The sequence below is a fragment of the Lithobates pipiens genome, unplaced genomic scaffold (genome assembly GCF_037356315.1).
Source record: "Lithobates pipiens isolate NorthernLeopardFrog02 unplaced genomic scaffold, aLitPip1_a1.2 Scaffold_1, whole genome shotgun sequence".
Taxonomy (NCBI): domain Eukaryota; kingdom Metazoa; phylum Chordata; class Amphibia; order Anura; family Ranidae; genus Lithobates; species Lithobates pipiens.
In genome coordinates, this window is record NW_027507685.1 from 134,752,862 (window position 1) to 134,778,504 (window position 25,643).

The 25,643-nt window shown below is 42.7% G+C and overlaps 1 protein-coding gene across 2 annotated transcripts; it reads right to left on the bottom strand.

The window, feature by feature from the left end:
* Positions 1 to 21,456: 21,456 nt before the first annotated feature.
* On the bottom strand, positions 21,457 to 22,230 carry LOC143988400 (protein FAM168A-like). 2 transcript variants are annotated; one of them, XM_077487953.1, is made up of 2 exons: positions 22,106 to 22,230; positions 21,457 to 21,973 (listed from the first exon to the last, which is right to left on the bottom strand). In XM_077487953.1, exons 1-2 carry the CDS (start codon positions 22,185 to 22,187, stop codon positions 21,576 to 21,578), a joined length of 480 nt encoding a protein of 159 aa, XP_077344079.1. In that variant the 5' UTR covers positions 22,188 to 22,230; the 3' UTR covers positions 21,457 to 21,575. The 2 variants fall into 2 exon arrangements, with proteins under 2 accessions (XP_077344079.1, XP_077344070.1); XM_077487944.1 differs by having other exon boundaries at positions 21,457 to 22,230.
* Between the last annotated feature and the right edge of the window lie 3,413 nt (positions 22,231 to 25,643).

Below are 25,643 nucleotides of genomic sequence, written 5' to 3' on the forward strand. Positions count from 1 at the left end.
GGCTACATACCACTATAAAGTTCCTCAAGAGATAACGTAAGCTTCGAGTAGCTGTTGGGCCAGCAGAATAAGACTTAAAGTACCGACACGATACAAAACATTGGGGAGCGAGAAGGTCAGGGAACACTAGGAGATGGACACCGACCGGGTGGCTAGGGGTACCAAGGGCACCTGTGGGAGCCCAAAGATCGAGGTATCCCAGGGAGCCCAAATCACACCCAACTGGTCAGTCCCATCTTCCACCATAGCCGTCAAATGTTCCATCCTGCGTATGTCCTTGATGGTTTGTATCAGCTGAGTCTGGGTTGGGGGCTGAGTAGACAACCAATTAGAGGGGATAGCTCTTTTAGCAGCAAGCAGCACATAGGAGGCTAATTTATTAGCTGCCTTCCCCAACTCCGGGAAGGGAAGGCCTAGGAGAAGGTGGACAGGATCCAATGGAATGGGGGTGTCAAAAATCTGCTGGAGCATGTGAGATACCATGGACCAGAAAGGAGTAATTAGAGTACATTGCCAAAAAATATGATAATATGTTCCCTTGGTCCTCCCACACCTCCAGCACATGGGAGAAAGAGAGGGGTCATACCAATGAATAACTTCGCGGGTCCTATACCAGAACAGTAGGACTTTATATGCTGTCTCTCTCTGTGCCACGCATCTGGAAATTTTAGAGGTGGAGGACCAAATTCTGGACCATTGCGGGAGAGTGATTTGTTGATTAAGGAGCTGCGTCCATTTGTCCATGTAGGAGTGGGATAGGGCAGTGAGAGAGGACCTCTGCTGAAGTATATGGTAAATATTAGAGATAAGCTTTGCTTGGTAGGGGCCCTGGGAGCAGAGCAGCTCAAAAGGCGTGGGTGTGGTGAGGGAGAGAGAGGGAGAAAGAGTTGAACAGTAGTGAGTTATCTGGAGGTACGAATACCGCATGTGGTTTGGAAGTTGACTGTCAGTTTGGAGGGCCGAAAAGGGTTTAAGTTTACGCGTGACAGGGTGAACGAAGTGGCGGAGTTGGAACAGTCCCTCTTTAGCCCAGGGAAACATACGAACATGCAATAGACTGTCAGGAACTAAAGGATTAAACAGCACATTAGAGAGGGGGGGACAGGGTGATGACAATGCAAATTTGGAAGAGCAGGAACGCCACAGTCTAAGCGTGAACAACATGGGACCCAGGCAGAGTTCCAGAAGGCCGGGGTCCCCCATTGTCCCCGGTGACCACGTCAAGGAGCAAGGATGGGTCGGATATAGGGAACCCATCTCAATCTCCGTCCAGCGATTCGGAGGTCTCAGGCAAGACCAAGACACTATCGGGCGCAAATGAGATGCCAGATAGTATTTGTAGACGTCCGGGGCACCCATGCCCCCCTGATCCTTGGGGGCAAAAACCACCGAACCGGCCACTCTATGGGCCCTGCCATTCCAAATAAATTTCAAGAACCAGCGCTTAAGCAACTTAATCTGTGACATCGGGATGGGGACAGGTAGGGTTTCAAAATAATATAACAGTTTTGGCATGATCATTTTTAGCACATTAATTCGGCCTATCCAGGACAGAGGAAGGGAGGTCCATCGAGATAACATACTGTTGATAGACTTAAACAAAGGGATGTAATTGGTTGGGTAAAGGGAGGAGTAGGAAGTCGTTAGCTGAACCCCAAGATATTTGAGGGACGATGTGCACCATCGGTAGGGGAATGTATTTTGCAGACGCAGAAGTTCCTCCGGGGAACATGGAGGGGGAGGGCCTCCGTCTTTGCCGTGTTGACCTTATAGCCTGATAGGGAACTGAATTGAGTGAGTAGGGCGTGCAGCGAAGGGAGGGAAATGTGCGGACTGGTCAGAGTAAGGAGGACGTCATCCGCAAATAAGGATAATTTATACTCCCTTTGCCACATGGGTACCCCCTTGATATCAGGGTGAGATCTGATAGCCTCTGCCAGGGGTTCTAGGCAGAGTATAAAGAGGAGCGGGGAGAGAGGGCAACCCTGTCTCGTCCCGTTTGTCATAGGGAATGAATGGGAGGTGAAGGACACTAGTCGGACCTGGGAAGAGGGGTTGGAGTATAGGGATTGTAGTGCGGAGAGAAAGGGTCCCCGTAAGCCAAATCTAGTGAGGGTTGCGAACATGTAGGGCCAGCTTAACCTGTCAAATGCCTTTTGGGCGTCCAGACTGAGAATCAGGGCTGGGCGTCGAACCCTGTTCAGCATGTCAATTAGGTCTATAGTTCGCCGGGTGTTGTCACCCGCATGTCTGGTAGGAACGAAGCCCACCTGGTCTCTGTCTATGAGCTTCGTCAGGAATTGGGATAAGCGGTTGGCGAGGATTTTTGTAAATAATTTGTAGTCTGAATTTAAAATCGCTATAGGTCTGTAGTTGTCTGGAAGGGTCGGGTCCTTGTCCTGTTTAGGTATGACCTTGATGAAGAAGTGAAGAAAATGTTGGTGAGGGGACTTACCTAGAAGTAGCGAGTTATACAGGGTCACTAGATGAGGCGACAGGATGGGGAGGAAGTGTTTGTAATAGGAGTATGGGAGGCCATCCGGACCTGGAGCTTTGTGGGAGGGGAGAGCCTTAACGGTGTTGTCCACCTCATCCTCTGTAACGGGCGAGTTTAGTATATGCAGATCTGAATCTGACAACTGGGGGAGCTTTGTCTGGGGGCAGAAAGTGGGGGACCCGTCAGGGAGTTTGATGTGGTCCGGGAAGGCGTGATAAGGCCTAGGGTTAAGTCTAGAAACCAGCATCCTGTGGGGCTTATTCGAGTACTCATAGAACTTTTGTTTAGCCCACAGGATTGATTTGTCTATGTGAGACATGTCTAGGGATTTTATACGGTTCCGCAGGCCAGTGACCGTGCGCAGCCGATCCACCGTGGGGGAGCGCAGCAGAGCCCTTTCTGCTCTGTGAAGCTCTAGGAGCAAACAAGTTTTCAAGAGAGCCACATCTTTTTTCTTTCGAGAACCGAGGGCAATACATTGCCCCCGGAAGAAGGCCTTGTGAGCCTCCCAGAGGGTAGATGGGCTGGGCACGGGCCTTTGTTCAGGAGAAATATTCGGTCAGGGCCGCCTCGAGTTTAGCATTGGTTTCAGGATGCTTGAGCAGGGACTCGTTGAGTCTACAGTGACATTTCCTGGGGAAAGCAGCAGAGAGGCATAAATCTAGAGTCAAGGGGGCATGGTCCGACCAGGTTATCGCACCCAGGTCAGATGACACTGCGTGAGATATCAAGGGGGCCGTAATAAAAAAATAATCCAGTCGAGAGAACATCTTGTGAGGAGGGGAGTAAAATGAGTAAATGAGTAAAATTGCCTACCCGAGGGTTGTTTCAGCCGCCAAGCGTCGAACAAGTGGTGTGTACGAATAAGTTTCCTAAAGGAGGTAGCCAGGGTGTGAGAGGCCGGGGGTGGAGTGAGATTAAATAGAGATCGTCTGTCCCGGGCGGCAGAGAGCACAGCATTAAAGCGGGAGTCCACCGGGACTCCACGTTTTTTTGTTTTTTTTTTAAAGCCAGCAGCTACAAATACTGCAGCAACTGACTTTTAAAATAGTGACACTTACCTGTCCAGCGCGCCCGTGATGTCGGCACCCGAAGCCGATCGCTAGGTCGTCTGTCGGGTTCTGCCGCCGCCATCTTGGGTATGGGAATCAGGAAATGGAGCCTTTCGGCTTCATTTCCCGGTTCCCTACTGCGCATGTGCGAGCCGCGCGGCGCAATCCGGACGGTCCCCGCTGCCTCTGGGAACTGTGTGTTTCCCAGCAGGCAGCGGGGCACTTGCGCAAAGGGGCGGGCAGTTGCGGAAAGGGGCGTAATCTACGCCCCTTTCCGCAGACAGCTATCCCGGAAGTGGGTGCAGTTACCTGGATTATCCAGGTAACTGCACCCCCCTCCCCCCTGAAAGGTGCCGATTGTGGCGCCGGAGGGGGGGGATTCCGATGAGCGGAGGTCCATTTTAGGGTGGACCTCCGCTTTAAAGTCCCCCTCTAGAACTGTAAAGGGAGAAGAAAGCTTATGCAGACGCGCCAAGGCATCTGTGAGAAATTTCACCTGACCTGAATTGGGGGCGTAGACGTTCATGATTGTCATAGGGTTAGAGAGATAGGATCCCTGCAATATAATATAACGACCATGAGGATCCACTTGAGATGACCTAACCTGGAGAGGACATGAGTTTTTTATTAAAATTGCTACTCCAGCTTTACCCGAGAGATCCGATGCCACATAAGACACCGGAAAATGTTTAGATGCGAATCTAAAGGAGCCCCCGGCCCGGAAGTGCGTCTCTTGGACTAATATCACATCCGCGCCGGAGGCCCTAAACTCCCTCAAGGCCAGCCATCTCTTCCTGACGGAGCTCAGGCCCTTTACGTTATAGGAGACCAGTTTCAAAGCCATGTCGCGTCGGGTCAGTCAGGCCAGTGAACATGCAGGTCAAAGGGCGGAGGCCCAGACACAACACGGCTGAATAGGGGGCCAGGGAGGGGGCCCAACCTGCCTATCAGTACATTATAATTAAAACAGATATTGCTAACAATAGAGTTAGTTGCAACATGGAAAGAAAAACCTAAGGACATATGTAGACATAAAATGCACATAACAGTTACCGGCAAATGCATTAGAGGAAAAACCCCAATAAAAGCAATAAAATCAAAATCAAAAAAATAAAAAAATAAAAATAAAAACCAAAATACCAAGAAAACATCAAAACAATAGTATGAAAAAGAGAAGACACATATCAGTCCCCCAAAAAGGGGGTATGCGTGCAGGCCCAAAAAGGGGGCCACTGAATATAGTGATGCAGAGCAACCATAAGGCCAGGGCGGCCTAAAAAAAACAAAAAAGGTCAGTGTTAAAAGTGATTGTAGAGAGTAAAATACAAATGTAGTGCAATGGAAACTCTACATACTCACTCACAGGGGCGTTTCTTAATGAATAGCAAAGTCTTTGTGTAATATGTGAATCAGTAAAATCTGTCTTCCTTCCAAGGCATTTCAAACGTACTTTCAGGAGTAGAAATTGAAGAATCCTTCGTTCATCCAATAGTTCGTTTATTATTCAGAAAGACAAGCAAAGACAAGATTGACATCTGGTAACATATGGCATGGTGATGGCTTCAGAAGGAGGAATGGGTCATCTGATCTACATTCTCCAAAGTGTAGAATCCTTTCTCTTCCCACCAATCCTCCCTTCTCTATAACCCTAGTCCATTCTTATACTGTTTCAAGATGTTATGTCAGCATATCCTAATAACACCCACATTTGCATATATACCCAATATGGTTCAGTCTATAGATAAGTAGCATAACTCCACCCATTGTTCTGACATAGTAACTCAAAATATAAATACCTACTCAGCAAATCCACTCCTCCCTATATGATCTGCTGTTGTGTGACCTTCAGAAACCATCACTTACCACGGAACATATAACTTACATATATTTTCAGAAACCCTTATCACTTTAAAATATTAATTACCTCAAAAACTTCTAACATATTCCCCCTCAATGCACTTTAATCAACAAATAATAAGTGCATTCATCTTAAATAATAAATGTCTCCGATTTTCTTTTTTTTTTCCAATACAAACAGTACAATAAACATTAATACAATACACATTAATACATTTTAGTGAGTCAGAATTTGTACATAAACATTTTCAAAAATTCTGAGATGTTTCTATGAAAAATATTTAAATATTTCATTCCATTGAGAAAGTATAAACTATTATATTTAATTTTAATTAATTCTCCATCTAAATCATGTAATATTAAATATTTTCTTCTTTCAACTTTATAAATGTATTTAACTTCTTGTGAAACTCTTATAACTTTAACCATATCATATAAATATTTTATGGATAATCTATGATCTTACTTTAAAAATGATCTTCTTTTCAAGTATATTGTTCCATTATATGACACACTCTCTATGTGTTTTCTTATCTGTGAAACCACTGACCTACTGACCTTTAGTCATAAACTCTGAACATAGAGAACAACTGGTTCCAAAATGACATTCACACAACTTAAATATTACCTAAATCACTCACACTTCATTTATGGCACCCTTTCATACACATTTTGAATCAATTGCTCCAGATGTACCATAGCTAATCACTGGATCAGATAAACCAGAAGTAATTTTCCGACTAAAAATACCTGTCATAATTTTTTCATCTTTTTTTTCATTTCTTCCTTAATCAATTTATAAAATTGTTTCATTCTAACCTTAATACAGATTTGAAACAAAATACATAAAAACTTTCCCATTAGTTGATAGTCATATTTTATATATTCTATCTATCATTCTATTTATTTTTCGATTTATTTATCTATCTATCCATGACCAGCAAGCAACTTTTTCTATTTTTTTTTTTTTTTTTTTAAACATTCCAAAATTATTTAAATTCAACAATAACTTTGTTTAGACACATTAAAATCCTTTTCTTCATATACTTCTAATTATACATTTTTGTCTTTCCTATTATCTTATTACTATCATCATTATTCAGATAACTCATAAAAAAATTCTTATGAGAAGCACATCCTAACTCCCCCTCACATAATGATCGACCGATCAATATGTCGCTTTTGATGCAAGTCCATATGAATAAATCATTGAAATTCACCAAAAAAATGATAGTCCTTGATAGCATAATCAAAAAATAATAATTTTTTTGAAAAAACAAGAAATAGTAACAAATAGAAATGTAGTTATGCTGTTGCATTGTCATGGAAGATTTTTAAAAAACGAAATAAAAAAAATAAAAATAAAATCGTTTTCTTTACATTTAGAAACGAAAGATATATCTATAAAAGAAAATGAAAACAAGTATCAAATTCTTTTAAAAATTATGTTTTCCTAAATAATTTTTATTAATCAATTTAAACCATTTTAGAATGATAATCCTTTCTGTGTTTACCCATTTTATTCTTATTTTTACCAATTATTTTTATTTTTACCAATTATTTTTATTTTTACCAATACTTTTGAAACAAAAACTATAATCCCAATGTACCTTAAAAATAACAAAATAATCTTCCCAATTAATATCCCAGTTGACATTTCTGTTGACATCCTTGGTACCTTCAGATCTAGAATTATTAACCATAACTTTAGCTACTGGAATAAATTACTAAACATACTCATTAGAAGTAGAAATCTCATTCAAGACATCATTTCTTTTTAAATTTAGCAAAGGCCTAGCCATGTTTTGTGAACAAACTTCTGAAATACCTATTCTTGTTTGCAAAATTTGCAACCACACTACTTTCTATACAACAGATAATATAAAAAACTAAGTATGCTGATCTCAAAAGACTGTCATTAACTCAAAAAGTTAACAAACCCTATGTTTAGAAAATAATAAAGTTATTAAACTAAAACTATAGCAGGTAAATACGTCACCCAATATTTACCTTTATCATCTTAACCAATACTATTCATACATTCTACAAAACCTGAGTACTTAAGATAAGAAACAAAAACTTTATTAAACCTAAAATTGCATACATGTCCTTTACTACCTGTCCTATAAAATGTTAAATCATTAACTGATTCCATGGTTTGAAAACCAACCCCAATGGAATATGACATAAGTTCACAACATCTTAGCTTTTATAAAAAATATTATTTTTTCTAGAATTACCTCAATTAATTTATCAAAAAGAAACATTAACTAAAAAAACAATATCCTTGTAATCCTCCTGTAGCAAGTGAAAAAAACTAATATAAATCAATCTATATAGATTTGCCAAATCCCTCAATACTTTGTAGTAAATAAAACAATTTTCAGAAGTTTGATGACAAAGTGTTCTAAAATGAGTAGTTCAGAACCTTTTCATAAGCTAAAACAAAAATCAATCAATCAGGTACCTGGATATGTAAAAATAAATATTTTCATTTAAAAATAACTCCATTATTATTGAAATCCAATTATTTTTACAATAAATTTTCTCCTTTATCAGTCTGTACTGATTCTAACTAAGACAACATTTCATAGTCCCCCTCTTTATCCTGTGACTAATATTAAATCTTGTAAAAGAATAATCTTGCCAGATTACTGTTTTTCTCTACACTGACAATTTATTTTAATTTTGTAAAAGAACATTAATTTAGGTTGGGCTTTCCTAAATATTCTGTTTCTGACAGAAATTTGATCATTTTGAAGTTTCTTTTCAGAACCCAGCATTCTCCTCATACAATATGATTGAATGAACCACACCTGCTCTGTCACTGACTGCAAAACCAACACGTCAGTCTTAAATTCAGCTTTCAATGCGTCCACTAAAAGTTGAAAAAGTGACAAAGTGACATTCTCATGATTAATTTACACAACTGTGGCTCTGTCACTCACACTACAACTGATCTTTTTAACATCCAATTGCCATTAGACAAAGTTGTGTGTATTGACACCTCCTGTTTTCCTTGAAATAACACCTTTAGTGTAACATAAGATGTTTTTCAAAACAAATGGTGCTAAACCCACAATGTCTCAGATCTGTAGCATTGGACAATGCACTCCTAACACATTTATTTATAAATACCAATGAAATTGTCTCATAATCCACATAAACTTAAATGTAAAATGACTGAGAGGTTTCTATATTTACCAAAAATACAAAATGTATAAGGGCTTTCTTCAGATCTTCAAATGTTTGTATATAAGTTATCTTTTGTTATTAAAAATATATTTGCCCTACAGTAAGCCTATATAATTCATTAAAATTTACTCAGACAGATACTTTGTCTGCAAAAATCTCAATGAACTCTCGAAAAAGTTATTAAGGCCTAAAAAATCTTATTTTTCAAAAACAATTACTTTTAGTAAGTAATGATACCTTTTAAATATATATTTTCCTCATCAGTGAACCCTCTTCCAAGTATCTGGAAAATTTAACACAAAAATGTATTGTGCTTTGATCATTAAAGTGAAAAATGTCATGGCATTACTGACCAGTCTGTACTTGATCTGCATCTCTCTGTTGGTAATACACGCCTCACATGTCACATACTCTTCAGAGAATGATCTGTTACTGACAGTCTTGGCTACCATGCTTTGTACACCCTACACTGTACAATTCGGTAACAATCTCGTTTCTCGTTTGTTAAAATGTTTAACCTTTTTAACACTTTTTAAACATATTTTGTTTGTACATCTACAAAAAATCATGTACACTATGTTAGATGACTTTCCTGATTATAATAATGACAAAAAATTGTTAGAAGACAATCTCGTGAAACTCACAGATTGGATCCTACCCAATGACCTGCGATTGACCATTTCCCCGAGAAAACTCCTCCCGCAACCAAAGTCCTTACTTTTACTAGAAATACTCATTTAAAAAACTTTTAACAATAGTTATTTTTACAATTTTTTAGATTGAACAAAAACTTTCATATTTTAATATTTTCTCTGGGTAACCTTAAGTAAATTAGAACAATTTACTACTTTTAATTTAATAACTAAATCCAAGTTTGTAAAAATTGCTCAATCCTTAACTTATTATATCCTTCAACCAAATCTTTAGAATTTTTGTAAAACACTAAACATCATATTTTTTTCCAAAATCTCAATTTCATACAGTTCTTTCCACATTTTAATCAATAATTTTTCTCTTAAAACTTTGTTCAGGGCTTAATAAATAAAGATATACATGCAGCATTAAACTTAATTTTCTTCTTAATGAACTTCTTTACACTCTGGCATAAATTAATTAATTACCTTACTACTGCATGTATTCCTATACTCCATACATATGAAATATATCAATTTCCCGATCGTACTGAGACTTACTTCTGAGCCTAGAGATGTTAACCATTGCCATATTACCCTTTTATATAGACAAACACACTCACCCCTTGTTAGTATGATAGTCCTGTGTGTACTTAAAATAAAACAAGAGATGAATAATGTCCCTTTAACTTTGTTGTTCGTTTCTTTATCTTTCTTTTTCCGTTCTTTTCTTGTAGCTCTTTGCCTTTGCTCTTTGCCTTGTGCTGTAGTGTCTTGCCTTGTTTCTTGAATTATGTGCTGTAGTGTGCTGTAGTGTCTTGCCTGTTGATCTATTCTTTGCCTTTGTGCTTGGACCTTCCATCTTCAAACATCAAAATCCGACTTCCATATTAGCTCACCCAAAGTGTACATTTGCCTTTGTACCAACAATGGTGACTTTTTCAAATAACGTGAAGTCTTTGGTTCCTATTTCAACACTTTTTTCTTCTTGGGTAACAACCCAATATTTTCTTATGTGAGACTCTCTCACCTTCTTAGGAACTAACCTTGGCAGATATCTTCACGAACTTAACTAAATTACGTCTTCACAAAGTCCTGGATTTTCCAAAAATAACTTGAAGTATACCGTCCAACTGGCCTTGTCAATCAACTTTGTAGGCTGTATCTTTTTTTTTTTAATTAATTCTGTGTACAGAGAGGTGAGAAAACAAAGAGAAAAAACTCACCCTCCTTTGTTTTCTCTTCTGGATCATTTGTACGCATCTGACGCAAACGCCTCCTTCTAGGTTCTTTGATCATTTGTTCCCAAAACTTGACAAATTTGTGTGCACATTCCTCCTTTTTCAAGGAGTAGGGAAAACAATTGATCATTTTGGCTGGCACGACAATGTTAAAAGTGATTGTAGAGAGTAAAATACAAATGTAGTGCAATGGAAACTCTACATACTCACTCACAGGGGAGGTTTCTTAATGAATAGCAAAGTCTTTGTGTAATATGTGAATCAGTAAAATCTGTCTTCCTTCCAAGGCATTTCAAAACGTACTTTCAGGAGTAGAAATTGAAGAATCCTTCGTTCATCCAATAGTTCGTTTATTATTCAGAAAGACAAGCAAAGACAAGATTGACATCTGGTAACATATGGCATGGTGATGGCTTCAGAAGGAGGAATGGGTCATCTGATCTACATTCTCCAAAGTGTAGAATCCTTTCTCTTCCCACCAATCCTCCCTTCTCTATAACCCTAGTCCATTCTTATACTGTTTCAAGATGTTATGTCAGCATATCCCAATAACACCCACATTTGCATATATACCCAATATGGTTCAGTCTATAGATAAGTAGCATAACTCCACCCATTGTTCTGACATAGTAACTCAAAATATAAATACCTACTCAGCAAATCCACTCCTCCCTATATGATCTGCTGTTGTGTGACATTCAGAAACCATCACTTACCACGGAACATATAACTTACATATATTTTCAGAAACCCTTATCACTTTAAAATATTAATTACCTCAAAAACTTCTAACAGTCAGCAAGAAAAAACCTGAGAGAGTCAAACCCCCCAGGGGTCCTTGGCCGCAGCCCAAGGACTTGGTGGGGAGCATGGCAGTTCCCAACATGGAAGGGGGTCCGTGACGTCCCGCCCGACGATCCAGAGAGGTCGATGGCGTTGTAGGGGCTCCCCATGTTCTCCGTAACAAAGTCAGTAGCCGAGGGAAGCAACCATAAACTTAAGTATATAGCAGAACCTTAGAAAAAACAGCCCAACTGGGATCTCTGAACTAGCGGTGGAACCGCGCAGGGCCGAAAACCAACTGTAGAGGCATACCTCACTCCACGGGGGGAACCATCAAAAAGGTTGCAACCCCCTGCGTGAGGCAACAAGAAAAAAAAGGGCAAATTCCGAGGGGACCCCAACAGGTCCTCAGGTGGGGGGTCTGGAGCGTTGAGAGAGTTGGGGTGTGGAGTAGGCCCTCGATCCTCTTCCTCTCACCGGAGTCCAGATCCTGGGAGGAAGAGAGTTGTGTCTTGGGGTAGTCGGAGGTGCTTGGTCAAACTCTGCAGGGAGCGGGGGAAGGTCCAGCTTCTTGAGGTAAGCCTCCCCTCCCTGGGGGTCCCGCAGGGTGTGCTGGGCCCCCTCCATGGTGACACTCAAACGGAAGGGAAAGCCCCAATAATAAGGGACCTTGTGCTCCTGAAGGTGGGATGTGATGGGTCTCAGAGAGCGACGCTTGGCCAATGTGATGGGAGAAAGGTCACTAAACAGTTGAATTTTATCCCCCTTGTACTCAATGCTGGACCTGTTGCGCGTAGCCTTGGTCAGGGCCTCCTTGCTTTCATAGAAGTGGAAAGGCTCCACTATATCCCAGGGCCTGGCCCCCGCAGGGGATTTAGGAGCCAGGGACCTGTGGGCCCTGTCCAGGCGCCAGTCTATGTCCACTATGTCCGGGGCCAGGGTGTTGAAGAGACCTAGAAGATATGGCCTGATGTTATTGTCAGCTATCTTCTCAGAAACACAGCGGATCCTGAGGTTTTGGCGTTGTTCTCTGTTCTCGAGATCCTCCAGTTGGAGTTGTAGTTGGGAGACAGAACTTTTAAGAGTAGCGTTTTCCTCTTCAAGGGCCTGCACATAATGCAGAGTCTCGTCAAATTTTGTTTCCAGGGTCGCCGTGCGTTCCCCTAGGGCATCTATTTCCCCCCTAAGTTCTCTGGAGATCCTTCCCATCTCCTGGGCTATGTCCCTGGTAACTTGCTGCGCCAGGGACTGGAGTTTGAGATCCATCAACTTCGGTGTGAGGGCCTGCGGAGGGGGGGGCTGTCGGGGTGACCGCTGCGAGGAATCCTCCGCCATAAGTGCACTGACATAGTCCTTCGGATCCCCCTGTGTGATCGGGGCCGGGGATGAGGGCCTAGTTAGAAAGCGATCCATATTGGAGGAGGGCTGCGGGGGACGATATGCCGATCGCTGATCCCCGATTTTTCCCATGAAGTGCCTGGGAGGGATGAGGAGAGTCGGAGGCTTGCCCCTGGATCAATCTGTGCTAGCGTTAGCGTTACAGGGGCCGCGGATCGCGGGCGACGGGACCGGAGCTCACGGATTACACATCTGCCATCTTGGAGAGCCGCGCATGCGACCTAGTAGAGAGGTTTAAGACATAAATCGGGTTGGGAGAAGGGCGAATGAAGGCCTTTGGGTGTAGAGGAAGGGTTTGGGTGGTCCAAGATGGCCGCCGGCTAGGCCTCAGTCTCAAAGTGTGGAGGTGACCGTGAGGCGGGTAGGAAACCTTCCTGGGGTGCCCAGTCCCCGCTGTGGCGGGGTAATATGTCCTTTCCCTGGGAACAATAGTATTGGCGCTGTAGGGGAGCCAGACAGGAGATCCTCGGCTGGCCCTGGGTGTAGCAAGATGGCCGCCGGAGCACACTTCACTAACCTGTGTTCCGATTGCCTCTCCGATGTCCTTTGCTAGGCTCCCGTCCTCCAGCGGGGGGGACCGAGCGGTGCTGCGTGGTGCCGAGATGGCCGAAGGGTTGCGGGGACAGAGCAGGCCGCAAGATGGCCGTGCCCGGCCTGATGCGTAGCTCGTGGCCGCGGGCCGGTTCACGGTGCCGAGGCCGGCCAAAAACCGCCCCAGCCCAGAGCAGATGTGTCCCGCAAGGGAGATGGGTGGTCCAGCGGGCTCCAAAGTGTGTCCTGAGTGAGGATGGACGCGGATTACGAGAGGCGCCAGCAGAGCTCCTCTGTAACACGTCCCTCTTCTTCCGCTTCCGGCCACGCCCCCTGGCCTGATTATTAGTGATGAATCACTAGCAATTTTAGAGTGTTATTTAGACCCAAAGAATCCCTTGTGTAGCCAATATGTATTCTTCTACATATTTTTGTTAAAAAAAAAAAAAAAGCTTATATTGCTTGGTTTACGCAAAAGTTATAGCGTCTACAAAATAGGGGATAGATTTATGGCAATTTTTATTATTCATTTTTTTTTTATTATTAGTAATGGTGGTGAGCCGCGATTTTTAATCGGGACTGCGACATTGCGGTGGACAGATCGGACACTTTGACACTATTTTGGACCACTGACATTTATACAGCAATCAGAGCTAAAAATAGCCACTCATTACTGTATACATGTCACTGGCAGGGAAGGAGTTAAACACTAGGGGGCAATCAAGGGGTCAAATGTGTTTCCTCAGCATGTTCTAACTGTAGGGGGGTGGGCTTACTGAGACATGACAAGAGATCACTGTTCCCGATGACAGGGAACAGTGGATCCCTGTCATGTTACTAGGCAGAACAGGGAAATGCCTTGTTTACATAGGCATTTCCCCGTTCTGCCTTTTCCTCGCCGCAATCACGTGTCGCTGGTGGACATAGAGTAGGGCACGCGCCCACTATCCTGCTTTTGCGAAGGAGTGCCATTCTGCCGATGTATATTTTAGAGAGTCGGTCGGCAAGTGGTTAAAGTTATTTTCCATCTTAACAGTGACCGGTAGCTGAATTGCTCAGCGACTGATTTTGTGTAACGTGATGTCAGCAACGAGCTCGCCAGTGACAATCGCTCTGCATGCACATGCTGAAGGACAGCAATTTGTAGCAGCAAACTCTTACGTAATGATGTAGCAAGAGCTTAACCACCTACAGAACGCCGCACGCCGATATACATCCTAAGTTTGAAGAGCTAGCTGCCCTAACCTCGGTATCCTCTTCTTCAGCCGGCGGTCTGCTTTCAGATAAAAGTGGTCTCTGCAGCGGATTCGCCATGAGATCACTTTTATCGGCGGCGGGAGAGGGCCCCCCACCGTGCTCCGGTGCCCTCCGCCACATACCGGAGCCGTTGGCAGCGGCGGAGGCGATCAGATCTTCTCCCTTGCTGGGTATGGAGAGGGGAGGGGAGTGAGGGGAAGATGGCCCCCATCCATCTCCATAACAATGCAGGGTGGAAGCGACATCAAAACATCATCTACGCCCATAGCTCTTAAAGGGCCATTTTAATAAAAAATAAATTAAAAAATTAAATGACAAATTACTATTATTTTTTTTTTTTTTATTGCATTTTAGTGTAAATATGAGATCTGAGGTCTTTTTGACCCCAGGTCTCATATTTAAGAGATCCTGTCATGCTTTTTTTTATTACAAAGGATGTTTACATTCCTTGTAATAGGAATAAAAGTGTTTTTTTTTTTTTTTAAAACAGTGTAAAAATAAAAAGGTAAAATAAATAAGAACATTTTTTTTTTTTTAAACATGTCCCGTCCCACCGAGCTCGTGTGCAGAAGCAAATGCATACATGAGTAGTGGGTGCATATGAAAACTGTGTTCAAACCACACGTGAGGCATCGCCGCAATTGGTAGAGCGAGAGTAATAATTCTAGCTCAAGGCCTCCTCTGTAACTCAAAACATGCAACCTGTAGAATTTTTTAACATCGCCGATGGAGATTTATAAGAGTAAAAGTTTGTTGCCATTCCATAAGCGGGTGCAATTTTGAAGTGTGACATGTTGGGTACCAATTTACTCGGCGGAACATTATCTTTCACAACATAAAAAAAAAATTGGGCTAACTTTACGTTCTTATTTTTTAATTTAAAAAAGTGTATTTTTTGCAAAAACTGTGCAAATACTGCGTTACAAAGTATTGGAATGACCGCCATTTTATTCTCTAGGGTATTTGAAGAAAAAATGTATAATGTTTGGAGTTTTAAGTAATTTTCTAGCGAAAAAAAACTGTTTTTAACTTGTGAACACCACATCTCAAAAAGAGGCTTGGTCCTAAGTGGTTAGCCTGTAGCTGCAAGAAAAAAAAAAAAAAAAAAGCAGCAAATTACTGGTAGTGACTATAACAATTACATTGCTGTGAAATGCTAGCATTACTAATTTGTAGTGGCATGGAGTCGCTTCCACAAAATGAACCGTCTGACGTGGCCCTAAGACAGTTCTGCAGGAGTCCCTGAAATCTCAGCCTTTAAAAATCGTACTCCTTGTGATATCGGGGATTTCAGTACACAGCAGCGGAGGCAAAGCAGAGAACGTCAATCATACATCCAGGGTAGTAGTGGTTCGCAGTTTTCTGTTTGCTGTGAATTTTACACGTCCTTGACTAGTGTGGCAGACAACTTGTGATGTCTGAGAAGTTTGTGACATAATTAAAGAACATATTTCCAGCATGAGTAAAATCCATTATTTTGGCTGCTTCCCAACACTGGAAGGCAACAAAAGCGACCTGAACTTTGACCGTCCTATGGGAAATAACAAGTGTCCTCCTTCGCAGGGACATAAGAATCCTACACTTACTAACCCGCACTACTCCACCCTGCAGTGTGGATTAGTACAAATTCACTTTAAAGACTTCTCAGAATCCTAATAAATCACCAATTACTACATACAAAGTACATATTCATTGAGCAGCCTCAGCAATGGATTCCCAGGCAGCAGTAGAGTTCCTGCTAGAGGAACTATTTCTGAAAATAGTAAAGTGTAAAAAAAAACAAAATTTATAGAGAGGGGTCATAGGGTTACCATGTTAGTTGCAGGTGGATTTATATTGTGAGGGTTGGTAATGTTAGAGCAGTATTGATTCTTCAGAGTTTTTTTTAGTTTAACACATTTTCACACAAGAAAATAAACATTCCATTGTAAACTATTAACATTTTTACCCTAAGGGCCGGTTCACACAGCGAGGCGTCTCCGACTTGCCTCGCCGTGACCTGCGGGGATCTCAGCGGCGACTTGCAGAGGACTTCTGTATAGAAGTCAATGCAAGTCGCCCCCGAAGTCGCCCAGAAGTAGTACAGGAACCTTTTTTCTGAGTCGGAGCGACTCGAGTCGCTCCTCTCAGAACGGTTCCATAGTACTGAACGGGGGCGACTTGCGGGAGCGAGGCGAGGCGAGCCGTGTCGCCTCGCATCGCATCGCTGTGTGAACCGGCCCTAACACTTGCAGTTTACAATGTTATTTGGATTTGTGATCTGTGCAGTCCCCAGCCCAATCAGCATCCACATATCCGACCAGTTTTGGACTGGATGTTGCTGGCAACCGTAACTTTGTCTGAATTGTTCCTTTGAGGTATTGCATCACTTTTTTTACTGCGTTCCAGTCACGCTGACAGGGAGCTGAAACTTTCCTGCATAGTATGCCCACTGCTGCAGCTATGTCTGGTCTTGTCACAGTGGCAACATATAGCAGATTACCAATTGCTCTATGATACGTATCATTGGTGGGTAGCAAGTTTTTGCTTCATTGCTCTTTTGATAGCCTGGTTCCATAGGAGTTTTCACTTCCTTTCCATATTGCATATGGAATTGTTTCAAGATATCGGAGGTTTTCTGAGATTGGTTAAGAAGATAACTTCTCTCTCTATTTGTATTCCCAGATAGTAGCCAATGTTCCCTAGTTCTTTGATTTAAAAATTTTCTTTCAGTCGGTGAACTATTTGATTATAATCCCCTTCTTGTTCAAAACAGGTTATGATGTTATCAACATAGATAAGGATGTATATCTGTCTGACTTCTTGATTCTTGGAATAGACACAGGGATCTTCTTTATTTCTTGAGAATCCCTTTCTGGTAAGTACTTTGTTCACTTTCTCATTCCACATCCTTGCAGATTGCTTAAGACCATAGATGTTCTTCTGAAGTTTACACAAGGTTGTCTCCTTGCTCAAACCCTGGTGGTTGCTCCATGTAGAGGTCTTCCTTAACATGTTCATATAGGAAAGCAGTTTTAACATCTAGGTGTTTGACTTACATGCCCTTCCCGGCTGCAACGCTGAGAAGCGCCCTGATGTTGGAGTGTTTTATGATGGGAGCGAATGTTTCATCGTAATCTTCACTGAATTTCTGTAAGTAACCCCTGGATATTTTTTTTTGTACTTTATTTTACAGGTGAATGGGTAGGGTACATTGTACCCCATACTCATTCACATAGGGTGGGGGGGCCGGTATCCTGGGGCTCCCGGATTCCGATAAGCCCCTCGCCCGCAGACCCCGACAACCAACGGCCAGGGTGTCGGGAAGAGGCCCTTGTCCTCATCAACATGAGGACAAGGTGCTTTGGGGTGGGGGGGCCGCGCGGCCCCCTTCCCTAAGGCACCCCCCATGTTGAGGGCACGCGGCCTGGTACGGCTCAGGAGGGGGGGCACTCGCTCGCCCCTCCCTTTCCTGCCCGGTTGGGTAGCGTGCTCAGACAAGGGTCTGTTGTGGACTTGGGGGGGACCTCCACGCCGATTTTTTTCGGCGTTGGGGTTCCCCTTTAAGTCCATACCAGGTGCAGGGCCAGTGACGTCTCCTTGCTCGGGCCCCCGCCTACCTGGAGACCCGCTCGAAATGAGCGGACTTTTTCTCCGGGCGGGGAAAAGTCAGTTCATTTCAAAAGTACGGAGGACTGGCACACACACGGCCGGATTGTCCGCCGAAATGCGAGTCCGGCGGGAAGATTGGAGTGCAAAACTACTTTCTAAGTCTGCCGTACTTTCGGGTCAAAAAGTATGCCGGAGGCTACACACGGGGTATTCTCTGGCGGACTTCAGTTTGCCGGACTTTTCCACCCGCTTGTTTGATCGTGTGTACACGGCATTACAAACACCTATGTCAATATTGTGCATCCAGAGAGAAGCAAGTCTATTGGTCAAGTAAAGAGCCCCTCCCCTCTTGCAGGAGGCAAGTTATTGCTACTACTTTTCATCGGTTCCTTCAAATCAGCCAGACCGTGCCACTTCTTGGGAGAGCCACAAAGACCGCACACAGTGCAATACTACATGACAACACTATACGGTATTTGCAACAAACACATCTGATGTACAATGCTGTTTGATATACAAAATGCTGGAAAAAAGAGCAGTTTTATCATTTTGCTGAAAAGAATGGATATATTATGTGTTAAAAGTCAGTAAAACCAATACATAAGTAGGTGATTGTATGTAGGTTTGTGTTGTCGCTTCAAAGGCATAATAAACTGCTGGATTACGTGGATTAAACCGATGTAGATTTGCACTGTGGTACAAGAGCCGTTCACACCACAATATGGTGCACTTCAACGCATGGGTTTGAGGCGAGTCATGTGAGCCCATTTTGAATGGGCTATCAACGCATGAAAAAAATAGGTCCACTCCTTTTTTCCAAAATGCATCACACTGCAATACACTCAGCATTAGCATCTGTGCATTATGATGCATTATGGGTGCACTTCAGTGCAGGTGCATTGCAGCGTACTGTAGATGCGCTCAGGGTGCATTACACAATGAATGGTAATGCACAGCAACACACATATACAGACCACATGTCGTGAACAAGTCCTAACATTTTTGCGGCAGAAAAAAGATTTCTACCTGAAACTTTTAACTTTGGATTAGAGGCTTTTTTTCCAGAGCTCCATGGAGGCCCCTAACCCCAGTGCATTCAGTCTGATGGCCACTTCCAACTGCAATAGAGATGGTGGCACTAGAGGATGGAAAAGGCATGCTAAGTTATTGACTTTCAAGCTGCAATAGAGATGGTGGCACTGTAGGATTGGAAAGGCATTCCAAGTTATTGACTTTCAAGCTGCAATAGAGATGGTGGTACTACAGGATGGGAAAAGCATGCCAAGTCATTGACTACCAAGCTGCAATAGAGATGGTGGCTCTGCAGGCTGGGAAAGGTATGCCAAGTCATTGACTTCCAAGCTGCACTAGAGATGGTGGTACTACAGGATGGGAAAGGCATGCCAAATCAATGGCTTCCAAGCTGCACTAGAGATGGTGGCACTACAGGATGGAAAAGGCATGCTAAGTCAATGAATTCCGAGCTGCAAGTCTGTAATTGTGCTGCTAGGTTTTAAGCCCCCTGGTCTCTCTGGAAATAAAAAAGGGACAAGCTGATCGGTAAGGAGCCATGATGACTCTTTGCACAACCAGAGCTCATGTTAATCAAGAGGGGCTTCCAGGTATGAGGGAGCTTGTCACATTCTTCATATGACAGTACCTGGGTCTGAGCTGTAATTCACCAGACCCAAACATTATCACATGGAAGGGTTCATGGGATAACCCTCCCAGTCTAGACTCCAACACTGGACCTTAGACCTGATGGGATTCTGCAGTAGGAAGCAGCGGGTTGTTGGGTAAGTATACATGACTGGGTTGATGGGCTATATGCAGAAAATTTTACTTTGTCCTGATTGGGAAAGGTAAGTGTGTCTCTTTTGCAAGTTGCCTGGGGGGGGGGGGGGGGGGGCATCCTAAATCCCATTATGAAACGAATGACCAATAGTGAAAAATGACCAATAAAATGTCAGTTTAAAAAAAAAAAAAAAAAAAGGACTGGTCTGTAGTGTATTCTGAGGTTTAGTGTTCTAGAAAGCTAGGCTTATCGAAAATTCCAGTGCTAAGCTGAGGTAATTGTGTAATCGTGACTGGAAGGGGTAGGGTGCCAAAATGCACACTAAAAAAAAAATAAAAAAAACACACTTAATATATGGTAGTCTCCAATTACAGAAACTAGAAACACTTACAGCTACAGGCATGGGCAAGTTGGCCACACCGTGGTAACAGGGGGACTACATTGTCCAGTGTGCCCTTACGGAACAAGCCAGAGGTTGCAGTTCCTCAGCAACGGCAAAGATGCCAGTTGTTTGCGCCTTGACTAAGGCTTGTATATTGCATATCTGCTGCAGAGGCTTCATACATCTTTGCATCGAGTAGATAGTCATTGAACCGGTTGGGGGCGACTGTGAAAAGAAGGGAGTCAGAGTTTCCTAATAGGAGGGTAACAGTGGCTCACTGCTTTGCCATGGCAGGCCCCCAAGCTACAGTACATCGTGGAGTAAATTGTTCATTCCTATACGAACATGCAAAATAGGACTGAGCTATCTGAAATAACACTCAAGCCTTTCTATCCATAACACTGTCTCACAAATACAACATCTCATCAACTAGAGTAAAAGACTGGACCGCGTGTGGGGTCCCAGACACCACTCGGGTGCATGACGCCAGAATACAATTGTGATGTATCTGCGACAGCACGTTGGTATAGTGGTCTTGTGCCACTTTTATGAACTGGTCAAATGAGCAGGCAAGTCCCATGTGGGGGAGGGGGGGGGGGGGGGAGATGTTTGATGCCTTCCAACACAAAAAAAAAAAAAAAAAAGAGGACACGTTTGTTTTTTGTGCTTTTACAGAAAAGTGGTGGTTAGTACATAACATCTGGAATACTTCTAGTTTTTCCCCACTAGAAAAAAAAACTAGTATAGCAGCCTCGAATTTCAATGCAAAAATAAAACTAAGCACAAAAAAAAAAAAAAAGAAAGAAGAAACCATTGCATTCGTTTCATAGTTTTCCTGTGACAAAGCGAGCTCCATCACAGCTTCACGAGAACAGAATTTGACAATTCTCTAATGCCAGACAGTGAGCTTTGGAAGACACAATTTTAAAAACTGCATTAAGGAAATTTTGAAAACTGAACAAAGGAAATAAAAAATAAAACACAAAAATTATGAATCGTAAAATTAAAAAAAATAGAAAAAAGGGAAATGTTTCAATGAGTGTCAGAAAACACACAGAGACGCCAGCAATGTCGAAGGCGGAGAAGGGGTTGGCCTCTGCGCTTGGGAACAGAAAAGGTGGCGGCTTACAGAAAAGCAGCTTTTACAAAAACTCTAAGAGTAATAAAGTGACCAATGCACTTTGTTTTTTTTTCTTTTGTGTGTGTTCTGTTGTTTTTGATCTTGCAGACAGACTTGCTGCCGCTCGTCAGTTGTTCCAGCACCCATGTAAGACTTGAGCGTTTGCATACAAATGTGTTTCTCCAGACATAGACAGGCCAGTGGATTACCAGTGGGGAGGTACATAGCTGTACGCTGGGGTTCCTTAAGCTCTGTATGTTGGCACAGAGACTTGATGTGCTAATAGGGCAGTGTGCTGAGGCGTGGTCAGTAACATGCCTGCTGACATGTCCATGGTGGTCCCGGCAACCATTCCCATTGCAACGCCATTAGTCCGGGGTGCTGTCATGGGGGCCGAGTATATCGCAGAGGGAATGCTGTTTGGTTGGACCACAGTGGTGTGGTGGATGATGTGGGGCTGTGCAGCATAGACAGGGTGTGTGTAGTAAGCGCCCTGGGCATACAGGTTCTGCTGGGGATAGGCACTTCGGATGGGGTGCATCGCTGTCTGGTATGGGTTGGGGGATGGGAAATATGGCGGAGGAGCACTATTACTCTGCGCTGGAGGCACTTTGTAAGGGGTGCCGGCTATGTACCTGAAAGCTGCAGAAGAAGCCTGGTAAGTCCTTTTCTCAGAGCCATTGTACACGGGCAGATGGTAGGTGCCCTTGTTGGCACAGGATGATGAGGTCTGTGGCCATGCTTGTTTCATCAGAAGTGTTGCTGGGGCATAGCCGGGGCTACTGGCAGCGTACATGTTGGAATTAAAGGCTTGCGCTGGTGTGGGATATCCAGCGGGGTAACCTGCGTACATCATGTTTTATGGATTTCCGTAGGGAGTCCCTGGCCGTACAGGGCTGTAAACGGGATTCATTGTGGAAGACCAAAATCTCAGCCCATGGAGGTGGAGGAAACCCTGGTGAACAGTTGGTGTATGATGCAAACGGTGAAATGCCCAGGGGACTTTGAGGCCGCGTACACACGGGCGGACTGTTCGCCCAACTTTGTCCGCTGAACAGTGTTTCAGCGGACAGTCCGCTCGTGTGTGGGCTTCAGCGGACAGTTTCAGCGGACAGTCTGACGAACAAAGTTTTTCGGAATTTCCGTAAGACTGTCCGCTGAAACTTGGTTTGAGCGGACAGTCCGCTCGTGTGTAGGCTTGTTCGACAAACTAAGTCTCGCGCATGCTCAGAAAGAATTTACACGGCGAAGGTTGCATTGCAGTGTATTGGACTTCGAATCTCTCGTCCCGTCGTACGTGCCGTTCACGTCATCGCGCAAGTTTTCAGCGGACTGTTCGTTTGTCGTGTGTGGTCAAGTCCGTTCATGCTAATTTTGAACGGACTGTTTGTCAAACTGTTTGACGAACCTAGTTGGGCGGACAGTCCGCCCGTGTGTACGCGGCCTCAGGCTTCTTGAAGTGAATTTAATTCTTCTTATGCTGCCTTTCTCCATTTATTGGCTTCATGTTTTGGCAGTTTTTCTATATCTTCCCAGGATGTTGGTTCACGTATTCTGTGTGTTTTGACAGTGCATGACAGCTTGCGGGTTGTTATCCCCTTTGTAGTCCAAGTGGATCTTCTGATTTCAAGCAGTTCAGCAGGATCTGGTGGGGAACTTGATTTAGGCATTGTGAGTTCCACCTCTTGTTCTGACTTGTGCACAGGTTCGCCTTGGTCAACTTTCTTCTGGTTTTCTGGGTATATTCACTTCACAGCTTTCAGGGATTGGCATTTCTGATGGCAATTAAAAACTCACAGTATAAAAAAGGTTACAGCGCATGTGGAGTTGTATGGTGGTTAATCTGTAGCATTTTTTTATCTCTCTCCAAAGCCCTGTGTCTTTCTGCTGCTCTGTTCCTCTGTTATCAGCCTGATAACTTCTTACAAATTCTCCGACACAGGATATAAAACCAGCCTGAAATTTGTTTCTGGGAGGTTGCTATAGATTAGCAGAGAGCTGATCTATTCATGGCGCAGCTCTGCACATTCCTTTCTTCCGCTGCCTATGTGGGGGGGGTGCCTTTCCTCCAATCAGCTGTCACACAGGGTATGCCAAAACTCCACACCCACAGGTGAAAGAAGAAGTAAAAATTCTAACATGATGTGCACTTTCTAACCACGTAGAAAGCTGAAGACAGCAGATATACATGTAAAACTTATGTAGGAGGATTTGATTCATCTTAGTGTATCATCTGAGGCTGTTCACTTCACTGAGTATAGGAGAGGGGTTACATCCATTTTAAAGAACATATCTTCTCATCATGGTAACAGGAAGCAAAAGTATAAGAGAACAGTGAGGAAAGCACACACTTCCTCTCATTGCATTACCATAGAGAACACACTATAACACTGCAGTGCCACCTGCTGCATAGACAGCTATAATGCATACAGTATATAGTCTGTTTATAAAAGCAACTTTGCTGCTGTTCTTTCAACACCAAGGAGGGTGCTACTCTAACCAGAAAGAGGACAGAGAGAGAAACCAAAATCACAAGTTGTAGTGGCCCTAAATCTCCACTAGATATCAGCATACTAATGAACAATAATTACCTGATGCAGTTCAATACAATACATAATAATGCACACGGGTTTGAGAGAACATATCTCCTTTCTCAGGTAAAACAGCATCTGAATATGTATTTTATCTATATTTAGCTGTTGCTTGGAGTTCAGTTTTAAGTGTCATTGTAGTTTGTTGAATTGGGGCCAAAGTTTTTCAATTTATATATAAAAAGTGCGGCACTAAATGAGAATAGTCATTAATATATGGTCCAATATTAAAACACTCTGAACATGTGCAAACACAATTAAATATACAAAAAGTGAAGAGTGCAAAATTAATAAAATTTGAATTTAAAGTCCATACTGTGAAAAGTGAGTGAAAAGAAACAGTCCAGAAATTATATAAAAGAAACAAAAAAAGTGTTGATCCAGGTGAGTAGATATCAACCTCTAGATATTAAAAATGCTGCGTGAAAATAGAATAGTGGGAGAAACCACCACCGATAAAACTAAGGCTTTCCGGAGCATATGGACTCCAAAAGGCATATGCCAAATGAGTCGTCAGAGCTTTGTGCTGAGAATGCACCAACACAAAGGAACATCAACGTTTAAGGATGTTTAACACCGGAAGATGGTATTCACACTTTCCTCCAGGGGGCACACATCATAGTGGAAAACTCAAGAGATGGGATCCATTGCATGGGTTCACAGGTTAACCATAAACGAAATAAAAATTCCACATAGTGTGAATTCGTTTAACAGGAAAATGTATTTAAAAAGCAATAGTAAACCCTCACATTTGAGTTACTACAACAAGCGCTTGTTTGACTGGAATATTAACGCAATGACAACAGTAAGTTTGTCCCGACGTGTTTCATCTGACAAGACATCATCTGGGGTGTTTTTCTGTTTTCGCTGCAGGACTGGACTTCATCAACAGGTGGTGGTGTATCTGAAATCTGTACCTTCAACAGAGAATACATAGAGAGTTGCGGGTGGGGGGGTCCCTTCTAAACCACCACACAGGGGGGTTTCGAAAAACGCCAAAAATTTTCCTTTAAAAGCTTTCCTGGTTGTATTTATTAAAAAAGACTGCAGTTTTGTATGTTTTGGAGAGTAGGTTGAACTGTGTGAACATGAAGCGATGATTCATGAACAATCACCTTTCCAGTGGATTGCTTCTATTGACTTTCAACGTGTCACATACATTAAGGAGATACATGGAATAATCTCAATGTTTACTCAATAAATAGGCTGCAGCTTTGGATATTAGCAGCTCGTCAATAACAGCGGGCTGATTCACTGTGGAATAATGACATTTATATATACATTTGTCTACTATTAGAGCTTAATTAACCACTGGAGCTCTGAAAAACCCGTTCACGACCAGAGCATTTTTTACTATTCAGCACTGCGTTACTGTAACTGGCAATTGAGCGGTCATGCAATACTGTATGCAAATTAAATTGATATAATTTTTTTTTCCCACAAATAGAAATTTTTTTTGGTAGTATTTGATCACCGCTGTTTTTTTTTATTCTTGTAATATAAATGGAAAAAAATAGACCACAAACTGAGAAAAAAAATATATTTTCTGCTTTCTATTATAAAACGTCTCTACAAAAAAAAAAGAAAAAAAGAAAGAAAAGTCACATTTCTTCATAAATTTAGACAAAACTGTATTCTGCTACATGGCTTTGGTAAAAAAAAAAAAAACACACAACAATAAGTGCATATACTGTAAATTGGTTTGTGTAAAAGTTATCGCG

Coding starts and splice junctions, on each gene's coding strand:
- LOC143988400 (XM_077487944.1), bottom strand. CDS start 22,187: ATGATGTACGCAGGTTACCCCGCTGGATATCCCACACCAGCGCAAGCC.